The sequence below is a fragment of the Notothenia rossii genome (genome assembly GCF_949606895.1).
Source record: "Notothenia rossii genome assembly, chromosome: 5".
NCBI classification, from domain to species: domain Eukaryota; kingdom Metazoa; phylum Chordata; class Actinopteri; order Perciformes; family Nototheniidae; genus Notothenia; species Notothenia rossii.
In genome coordinates this window covers 14,778,435-14,789,672 of record NC_136903.1, presented here as the reverse complement: position 1 = coordinate 14,789,672, position 11,238 = coordinate 14,778,435, and the positions used below count along the sequence as shown (strand labels likewise).

General features: G+C 38.3%; 1 protein-coding gene across 1 annotated transcript; it reads left to right on the top strand.

Moving 5' to 3' along the window:
• Positions 1–427: 427 nt before the first annotated feature.
• On the top strand, positions 428–11,028 carry LOC307041682 (CD81 antigen-like). The gene is made up of 8 exons (XM_079685152.1): positions 428–745; positions 2,314–2,428; positions 7,138–7,235; positions 7,319–7,393; positions 7,497–7,610; positions 7,707–7,805; positions 9,798–9,881; positions 10,375–11,028. Exons 1-8 carry the CDS (start codon positions 680–682, stop codon positions 10,438–10,440), a joined length of 717 nt encoding a protein of 238 aa, XP_079541278.1. The 5' UTR covers positions 428–679; the 3' UTR covers positions 10,441–11,028.
• Positions 11,029–11,238: the final 210 nt, after the last annotated feature.

The window sequence follows — 11,238 nt, the reverse complement described above, 5'->3', positions numbered from 1 at the left end:
CTAAAAGGTCAAACCTGTCAAATAAACTTAGTGTCGTAAAAAGTTCAATATTGGCTTCTAAAATGTAGTTGAGAAGAAGTAAAATAGTATAAACTGAAAGTACTCAGGTAAACTACAAGTACCTCAAAATGATGCTTTACTTGAGTAAATGTACTTTGTTTCTATCCACCACTCCATAACCATAAGGGGACAACATTTGAATGTTTTTTGTAACATGAGTCATTACATCAGACTATGAAATAAAATCCTCTACCAAGATGTCTTATTTCTATACATATTTGATGTTGATTTTGTCTTTTAAAACTGGTTTAATAATTAAAATGGACTGTGAACTTCACTTCCTTCCTTTCTTTCTGTCCATTCCTTTCCCCCATGAGAGTCAAGGGAGGTTTGTCCTATTCTCACCATAACCCATGTTTAAAGTTGCAGAGGAACAAAGTAGGGCTCTTAGTGTCGTTCCCTCTGCCTTCTTCTCCTCCTGTCCTCTTCCCTCGGTGGGCAGTTCCCGGTCTCGGTTTTCAATCTTCATTATAAAGGAGGAGTTGGCAACACAGAGGCGCTTATACCCAGCCGGCCGGAATAAAATCTTGCAGAGACAGAGACTGTGTGATCCGGGACAGTAGACTGACTTCACAGTGTGTTTGATTTGCAAAAGGACAAATTGGTAAAAACTGGCAACATGGTTGTGGCGGGCTGCACGAAATGCATCAAATACATGTTATTTTTCTTTAACTTTATTTTCTGGGTGAGTTGAACATATTTTACTTTGGATTTGCTATTATTTTTGTTCTTTTATTGTCTGAGTTGCTTCCTTTTAACTTGTTCTGATCTCCCTGTTAAGGCTAATATTCTGTTAAGCTCAGAGTTTAAGGTTAATAAATGATACATTCCGGAGAGTTTCCTGCCCTGCTGTACTAATTATGCTGCTGTGACATTCAGCATCAATAGGAGAGGCACAGCACAAACCTTCTCCAGGCTGGAGTGGTAACGCTCTTCATCAGAAAAGTATTTTCTGCATGACCGAGTGGCAGGGCAAGGTGGCCTAGAGCAGCACTTCACACTGGTTGGGCTTCAGTCTGTCACTGCTGGGATACAACTGTTATTTTTTTCACATTAACTCTGCTTTAGATCAATCGTTTCAGTTAATTAACTTGTGTTCATATTATTGAAACACTGAATTCTGAAGTTGTTTCCGATGAACTAAACTTCCTTCAATACTGGACCGTTTCTTGATTTTTAACTAAGTCTTGTTCTCCTCAGATTAAACATGTGAAGAGGGAGATTGAACAGGACTAAAACGGCCTCTGGGGGAGGGGGCGGCTGTTTTTACTCTTGTCATTTCCTTTGTTCCTACCTGGTCACCAGACTCATTTAGTGCCTTTGAAGCTTTTAAAGAGTGCATTGGTGTATCTTTTTATGTATTTGTTGTTTCGACCATCCAGACTGATCTGAGATTTGTTTTCTAAAAAGTTATTTCACCAACAAGGGACTTGCCACAGTTGTTCCAAATGCATGTCTGTATTTTACACTTCGTTACATCATATCAGACTTCCTGCAGATGTTAACTTCACCCTTTACCCACTGAATGGATCACTTGTTTGTGTATTTCCATTTGAGTTTGCCCATACAGAACAGTCGTCTTTTTTTAGACAACTCCCCATATCCTGGACATGCCGTACTTGATGGAGTGTTTCCTCTGTTGGTTTTGCCGCTGTGCCTGTCATTGTGAAAACCATGAGCCCTCTCTTCCTTGTTTTGCTATTTTTCATGTCGAGGATTGAGTTTCCTGTTTCTTTGAGAACAATGGAGTGCAGAATAAATGTGCAGATGCGTCTTGATATAAACATAGAAGAAATCGACAGCATGTCAACAATATATGGCCCTGATCCTTCGGTAGTTATGCTCCATCAGCTTTTACAAGATAACAGTTTACCAGGATGTTTCTGCCTTAATGGATGTGAAGTAGAGGCGAGATCAAGAGGGATACAGTTGAACAACAAAGTTCTTGACTTGGTTTAAACAATGTGGTGCTGACGTGTCTGTGCTGTAGGTCAGCGAGGTGTCAGGATGTCCTCTCGTCACTAGAGGACAGTTCACTGCTGAACAGAGAAACTTTAGCAGAAAGGTTTGAACACTGACTTGATCTTAGGAGAGTCAGGTCTTGTACGTTCTCTCTTGATGGGTCTTTTTTTCAAGTCTGAAAAATGGATAACTACAGTTTGGTTTTAATATTCATGCTAACGTCTCTCTTGAATATCAAAGTGAAGAAACATGAAAGAAAATCAATTAAAACCTTCTCTCTCTTTGAGACAGCTGGCCGGAGGTGTGATCTTAGCAGTGGCCCTGTGGCTCCGCCATGACAGTCAGACCAGCAACCTCCTCATCCTGCAGTTTGAAGGCCAACAGGCTCCGGGCACCTTCTACATCAGTGAGTATTCAAACAGGGTGCAAAGAAATAAACAATGCCTTTTAAAATATAACAGTCAACTACAGCAGAACATTAACATAATCCTAACATTACTGGATTCAAGTCCTTACAAGATAAGTGTTTACTTCAGGGCTACTATATGCAGCCTCCTGTGACTTGCCTGGTCACCTTCCTACTTCCTTCCTATATCCTCAGAAGCGTGTATCCTCTGTGAGACACTAGATATGCTTCCTTGCAAGGTCCTTGGTAATTCTGTCCTTGTTCCTTGTTGTCAGGAAGCTCACTGTTAACAGAGTGATGCAATTTACCTAATTGACAGAAAATACCTGTCTTTCACACTCAGCTGGATCCAGTCCAGAAATAGTAACAGTGGTGTGACGTCTGAGAGAAGAGCAGGAAACAGGACCTGCGTAGATCCACAGCGGGACTTAAGAGTCAAGACTAACTCCATCACCTCAGTGTTTTTACTCAGCTGTCCCTCCGATCACTGCATACTGTAGGTGATGTTCTCTAACTCAGATCAAAAAACATGTTTATGACTTCAGCTTCAAACTCCTTTCTTGAGAGAGGGCCAGATGTTTCAGACAGATGTTGAGACATGTGGGCTCTGGTGCATAAACAAAGCCTTTATGTGCCTACTGTCGCTCGCACTTTAAACTATCTGAACCTGAGGAATTCTAAGAAGTTTTGTATGTCTTTGTAAACTAATTCAGGGATTTGTGCCTCAGATTTTGGCTCATATCATGTATTAAAGTCATAAATCATCATCATGTTTCCTTTGCTCCCAGACTTTGGCCCTAAAACCTGCAATACACGATGTGAACATATCAAAGGTCCCTCATCTCGGTGTGTTGTGGTGGTGAACTCTAGTGAGCCCATTAATTTACATTTGGGCTCCTGCTGCACTCCCATACTTACCCCTCAGTAAGTATACAGAGCGAATGCGAGCCCATGCTTTTTATAGAGGAATAGCACACTCGTGATTTTAAAGGCAGGGCGGCAAGAGAGGCCCACCCAGGCGAGATCAAGGGACTGTTTCTTTTTTTTTACCCCTCCCTTGAACATACGCCCTTGAATAATTCAAATAACCTTGTACATCTGCACATTACCCTTCAAATTAGAGTTTGGAGTGGATGTTTTTAGCACACTGGCGCACCAAAGTGGTATTTATGTAAGGCTGAAAATACACATACTCCCACCTCTTAACCAGTGGCTGAAATCGGTGGCAGTTGTCAGGAGTCTGGTGGGGTTAGGGCTCCAGCCTCTCAAACTCTAGGAGCTACTCTAGGAAAGGCTGACAGATTTTGTTACACAAGCTCTTTCAGTACCTTACACTGTATGTATAATGCAGAGCCTCGGCCTGAAGGACTTTTCTGCAATATTTCATAGCCCAAAGTGCTAAACTAGAAGGATGCATACGCCAACTGTGAGGAAACAGTTTGACAGAAAAATGTTGTTTGTCTTTGTACAAAAAGCAAAACATTACTCTGAAGTCTCACAGATACTGGAACAAGCTTAATCCAAACGTGACATTTCTAACATCTCCCACATGGAAATGGCAATAAACAAAGACATTTGGGGTTTTAAAGTCATATGTTGCCTCGTTAGCTTAATGTATCAATAAAAAAGCTTTATATTACAATTCAAACAGCTGTACACTGGGGCCTTTTGAGCTCGGATTCTCTCTCATTTATTCTAAAAATAAAACTTATTTTCCTTTCTTTTCATCACCTGACACTTCAACTGATTCCTACTCTTTAACTTGAAGTGCTTTACCTCGTATTTAAAGAAAAGGTTTATATTTATGAAAATGTGCTTATTCGCTTTACTGACAAGAAATTAATGAGGAGTATTCCACTCTCATGTTTGTACTTTAAACCTTAAAAGTAAAACAACGTTGACACAAAGAAAATGTTCTTGTATAATAAATGTGTCACCATTTGTCATAGTTTCTGAGTAACTAGTTGGTTGGATATTTGGTCACTACTTGCCGTCATTAAAATAAATTAAATCAGCTTAAAGTAAATGTTTGGTTGTTGTTCTGACTTGTTCCCATTCAGTAGTTCCAATTAGCTGCAAACCACATGAATGCAGCAACAACACCCATCTCTTGCAATGTTTAGAAAATCGGAAATAATTAAAGTATCTGTCATGTGTTTTGGATTTGCTCCAAAATGTAATTGATGCTTTCTTAGCCAATGCTGCACCATCCCACCAAGTTTCATGACATCTGGCCTGTACTTTCTTTTCTGTCATCCGGCCTAAAACATAATGTTCTTGGCAGAGATAAAAACGTTTGTCTATTTCCTTTAAGCTATAGAAGCGTTACTGCTCCAAAGCAACTATTTACAGTACACATTCTTCAATGATGTCTGAGTTGTCATGGGTTAAACTTTAAAGACACAGTAAGGTGGGCTACAGACATACTGTAGCTTTGACTAAGAGTATATTCGCTGCAGGAAGTCAACTCTGTCAACAGGAAATGCATATATGGAACCTTTTTTTATATATTTAATCTTCTACTCAACATGTAATCAGTGACACACAGTATGTGTTCATCTTGGTTCATTGGTGTCATGCTATGACAGTGTGAACAAGACTCCTGGCTCTTTGTTTAAGATACTGGATGAGAAAAGTCAGAGCGGTGCTTTTAGATGGTCCTAACCTCCCCCTCTTCCCCCTCGAGATTACACTGGGAAACAAGAAATAAATGAACTTCCCCAGTGGAATAAGATTGCCCGTCTCCCTGAAAGTCCCTATGGCCTTCCAACCTCAAAGGGTGTTGTCATAGTAATGGCAGGCAGTGGAAATAATGGCTGCTTTGCCGCATTGCTGGGTAACTGGCCCTGGTAGCCGTTTCTCACTACAACAAAACCTGAGAGAGAAAGAGAGGAGGGGGATAAAGCAGGAGGGGTGTTGATTAGAGACATACAGAGTTAGAAAGAGTATAGATGTATCAGTGATGTGTGCAGTACAGCAGGAGTCAGGATCTCTTCCCGGGCCTGTCTGTCACTCTCTGTCAGGATACTTTAGAGCCTGCGTGTGTTTCGTTCGCCTGTGAGTAAGTATAGAAACCCATTACTAGACCCCCCCCCCCCCCCCCCCCCGCACCGTCTTCCTAAAAGTATCCACATCCTTTACTTGAGTCATAGCAACGATACTTTACCTACTGTCAGGTAGTTATTTGGGGGAATGAAACTGCTGCAACATAAATCGATATTCATAGTTTTCTCCAATCCTGTTTTTTAATGTGAAATATTGATTATCTAAATGATATCAAGTGATGAGAGGAAATAACAGATAAAAGGCCCCGACTAGCTTTCATGTAAGAGGCCAACATTGTTAGAATCAATCCAATCTTTAACAATGTATTTTGTAATTCAATTTTTTTGTACTTATGTTGATTTTATTTTTGTAAAAACCAAACCCCTGTGCATTATCAAAAGGAAATGTAAGACCTGTTTTAATCATGTGTGTATTATTGTAGAGAGATATTAGTTTATAAGCTTTAATCATCGTTTTTTTATTATTATTTTTGTAAAAGGCTCAATTTTTGTAAATAATGTGTTTATTTAATTGATCTTTCGTACTTTTATTTATTTATGTTTACACTTTTTTATTTCTGTGTGAACAATAACGGCCTTTACTTGAAATTGAAAGTAAATCTGAACACATTTGATTATCTGTCACCGCTGGCCGTAGGGATTTTACATTTAATGAGTTTTACTGTTCCAGGTGTGAGGTTGTTGCGTCATTAGATTATTCAAAGCAAACTGTAACCGCTCTGAAACTTCATCACCTTCAGGTAATTTATTCATGCAGGTTATTGATTGTATTAATTCCATTTGGAGCGGAGCCAGCCAACCTCTAATCTCACTGCGCCAAAAGAAAAAGATCACAGGAGTTAGTCATTTGGTCTCTTAATATTATGCAACAGTCTGCAGTCTTTAAAGCAGTTGACAACACATTTCACATGTTTCCCATCCACAGAAAATGAGATATAAATAGCCACTAATGAATTCCTTCATGTTACCAAGTGCGTACTTGTTCTCTAAATTAAACACATACTCCCCGAACAACAGATATTTCATTCCACCTTGACTCCGTCCTGAACGTTTTCATTTAAGTGTAAACATAATCCAGACCTCTGCTGTAACTGGAGCTTTATTGCTCTTCATTGACTTTTTCCTGCAACACGACTACCTGAACTGGAGCTTGTTGCACACGGCTGTGCCTTTTAAAGTCATGGAAACTGTATTTTTATCATCACTATGTATAACAGCCAAAACATTGCTCAACCTCCGGGTGTGAATCTCTCTATTTCAGTTTAATCACACCATGATGAGCGTGTATATGTGGGTGGGTGACTGTATATTCACGTGGGTCCCCCTGTTTCCTGGGGAAGAATAATGCTTGGGGGCAGAGGTCACAGCAGAGGGGGTTGTGGGTAAGGCATTTTGTGGCCTGACAGCTGAGCAGAGTCAGCTCTTACTCAGTATCCTGGGGTCGTTTTGCTTCAGGATGTCAATGGTGTCAAGTCATCCTACAGGGAAGGCAAGGAAAACATGCAGGAAGTTACTTACCAAAAAAAACTTGGATCAATGATCAGCACACTGCTCTGACACTGCTGCCCCCTAGTGGTGCTGAGGACACATTGAGATACATGATGAGATACATTTCTTTACATTATTATGTTTCTGTGTCTCCAGGTGTGTACATACTGATAGCTGTGGGGGCTGTGATGATGCTTGTGGGCTTCCTCGGTTGTTACGGTGCCATTCAGGAATCTCAGTGCCTGTTGGGGACTGTGAGTATTTCTCTTTTATCCAGCAGGAAGTTGTTATTTTTGTTTAAATATATAATCTTTTCCCCTTTATTTTCTTTCTTTAGTTCTTCTTCTTTTTGATTATCCTCTTCGCTTGTGAAGTGGCTGCAGCAATGTGGGGTTTCATGAACAAGGACACGGTAAGCAACACAAACTCGACTGAATCTTTGATATTTCTATCGATTTTCCACCTCTGCGCTCCAGTGAACCTGCTCTGTTTGGTTTCCTGTCTCTGAAACTCAGATCTCCAAGGAACTGATCAATTTCTACGACTCTGCATACATCAAAGCTGTGGACATCTCCGGCAATCCCAGCAAAGACTCTGCCATCAAGGTGCTGGAGGTTTTCCACTCTACGGTACGTCACTCAACATCACTTTACCGATATTTTGTAACATGAATAAGTGAAATTATTATTTTGATCATGCTATATGTTCCTTTGTCTCCCCTTCAGCTCGACTGCTGCGGTAAAGGAGACGACACCGCTCTGTTCAAACAAGTCGTCGGCACCTTGTGTCCCAGAAAGACTCCGGAAGATTTTCTGAAATCTCAGGTATACTTAAATGATTTTCACAATACCTGGTACAGAAATGGTTTTCATTGGTGAATGTCTACCCTCCCGGAAATACATTTAATGTTTATTTATTAGTAACTTTAGAAAGAGATACATTTATGGTTTTGTGAAATAGCAAGGATCTGGTTGGTTGAAAAAGGGAAAATATGTTGATTACCTTGTAGTATTAGTAGTAGTAGTAGTAGTAGTAGTAGTAGTAGTAGTAGTAGTAGTAGTAGTAGTAGTAGTAGTAGCAGTAGTAGTAGTAGCAGTAATAGGTAGTAGTAGTAGTAGAAGTAGAAGTGGTAGTAGTAGTAGTTGAAGTAGTAGTAGTAGTAGTAGTAGTAGTAGTAGTAGTAGTAGTAGTAGAAGTAGTAGTAGTAATACGTAGTAGTAGTAGTAGAAGTAGAAGTGGTAGTAGTAGTAGTAGTAGTAGTAGAAGTAGTAGTAGTAATACGTAGTAGTAGTAGTAGAAGTAGAAGTGGTAGTAGTAGTAGTTGAAGTAGTAGTAGTAGTAGTAGTAGTAGTAGTATTAGTAGTAGTAGTAGTAGTAGTAGAAGTAGTAGTAGTAGTAGTAGTAGTAGTAGTAGTAGTAGAAGTAGTAGTAGTAATACGTAGTAGTAGTAGTAGTAGTAGTAGTAGAAGTAGAAGTAGTAGTAGTAGTAGTAGTAGTAGTAGTAGTAGTAGTAGTAGTAGTAGAAGTAGTAGTAGGTAGTATAAGTAGTAGTAGTAGCAGTAATAGGTAGTAGTAGTAGTAGAAGTAGTAGTAGTAATACGTAGTAGTAGTAGTAGTAGTAGTAGAAGTAGAAGTGGTAGTAGTAGTAGTTGAAGTAGTAGTAGTAGTAGTAGTAGAAGTAGTAGTAGTAGTAGTAGTAGTAGTAGTAGTAGTAGAAGTAGAAGTGGTAGTAGTAGTAGTAGTAGAAGTAGTACTATTATTATTATTAGTAGTAGTAGTAGTAGTAGTAGTAGTAGTAGTAGTAGTAGTAGTAGTAGTAGTAGTAGTAGTAGTAGTAGTAGTAGTAGTAGTAGTAGTAGTAGTAGTAGTAGTAGTATCGTCGCCAATAATAACATATGAACTTGTGTAACAAATTGACTTTTTTTCTCAGTTAGTTGACTATAAATAAATCTTCAGGAAGAACAAACTGGGCAATGTTTTAAATCCATAAGCAGTACTGCTCTTTGGCCATATGGTTTTTTTTATACACTGTCTGATATTTAATTCACTATAGTTGCCAAGAATAGAAATTCCTATCTGATTAGTTTATTGATTAGTTTGTCCATTTACATTTCCAGAAGATATTCTACATATCAAAGATGTTGATTATTATGCAAAAATGAGATAACTTTACACAGTGCAAATGGCCTAATTTGACACTGTGTTAATGTTGTATTATTTTAATACATACCGAAATATGAACATTATGATCCAGTGTTACAAATAAAAACTCAGCATTTACCTCAAGACTGTCACAAATGTATTTATTATAATTGTATTGTCAACAATGTTTACATGATGCTGAAAGTTGGAACAGATACAGAGATTATTATTAAGCAGTTACACGTTTTGACATGAATGTTTAAAAAGACAACTGTTCACAACTACTTTATTTGCTTTATGTAAATAATCTTATAGTAATATAAAAGATAACATCACATTGCCTGTGGTGTTTTCCTGCCTATGTATTCTTGGTAAATGTAACCCCGTATTGGGTTGGAGCTATATTCAACCTATAGCAGCAAAGCAAGACTTTTATCCTTTTCCACTCCTGGCTTCTATTTATGTTTCTAATAGATAACATATGACATCATTAATTATTCAGAGTCATGCGGTCACAAGCTGCTGAAATTCAGCCCATTGTTTTGACAGCAGTCAGCTCTCCATTACATGGGCTCCCGTACAGTGTGTGTACAGTGTGTGTACAGTGTGAGGGGTAAACACTTGTCATTTATCAGAGTGTCACGCTCAACTTTTTTATTTCTGTCTCCTCCCAGAGCTGTCACTATAAGCTGATCGAGCTGTTCTCAGAGAAGCTCTACCTGATCGGTCTGGCTGCCTTGGTGGTTGCTGTTATCATGGTGAGTGTCAGACTGGACATGTGACGGATATTTCTCACAGCTGCAGTGTGAAAGGCTCAGATCATGGCCAACGTCCCTGAAACATTACATCAAACATTACATCAGCTCTGATCAGGGCGTAGTTTATTATTTAAACTAATCAATCGTTTGATCTAAATATCTGCTGTTTTGATATTCGTTAAAGTAATTTTAAAAGCAGAAATGTCTATTTTCATCCTCAAATATGGATATTTTGATACTTTTTGTTTTATATCATATTCAATTGAATATCTTTGTGTTTTTGACTGATAAGACATTTATACACATCGCCCTGGACTGTGTAAACTTGAATGGACCTTTTTCAATATTTTCTGACATTTTATAGATTATATGATGAATAAATGAATCCAGAAAATAATTGGCATATTCATCATTAATGAAAATAATCATCAATTGAAGCCCTAAATGTGATTAAACCTAGTGAATTAAGTCATTCTGTCCTTTTCCCATGTAGATCTTCGAGATGATCTTCACCATGGTGCTGTGCTGCGGCATCCGGAACAGCCCGGGGGTTTATTAGAAGTCCAGCCAACAGGCAACATCAGCCTTTAATGGGATTCTTTATACTTGTTCCATGCATCACCTCCTCCTCCTTATGAATATGACACGACAAGATGGATACCTCTCTTTTTTTATTCTAGATTAGAAAATACAACTTGTTTTTAATATTTCTTATCCATAGAAACTCACCTTTTCTACTTAATAATGTAGCTTCTCTAAGTCAGATGTTCTTAATTTATCACACAACAATTCATATGAATCTTTTATATGTATGGTATGTTGTGAAATATTTCTACGAGGTCATAATGCTGTTTTTACGGATGTATAAATTGTATATATACTTGTCGTATGTTAATAACACTAAGGAGGGTGCATGTATTCCCTGATTGATTGTTTGTTAAACAGTGTTAGAATATAATTTAAGCTCATGTACCGTCTTACTCTAATGATTTTCAGCGAGTTAACCTGTGAGTTTTTTAGTTGACTGTCTATTCCTTGTGTCTAGTGAACCATCTTCATACTTGTGAAACAGCCAGCCTTAAATAAACAGTCTTCTTACTCAACCTGTTTTTTAATAATGCTAATAAATTATGTCATTTTTATTTTCCTTGCTGAAGTACACATATTGGTTTTTCACAGGGTTTCATTTTACTTGTGACTCCAAAAGATGAAGCAAATTATTATTTTCACATCTGCAAAATGAAATACACATAATCAGAGAGGAAATCGAACTTCTCAGATTATCTAATTCTAATCATTTGAAAGGCATTAGGGGTATAACTATGAAAAGAGGGAGCAAGGAAAAGAGAAAAAGAAG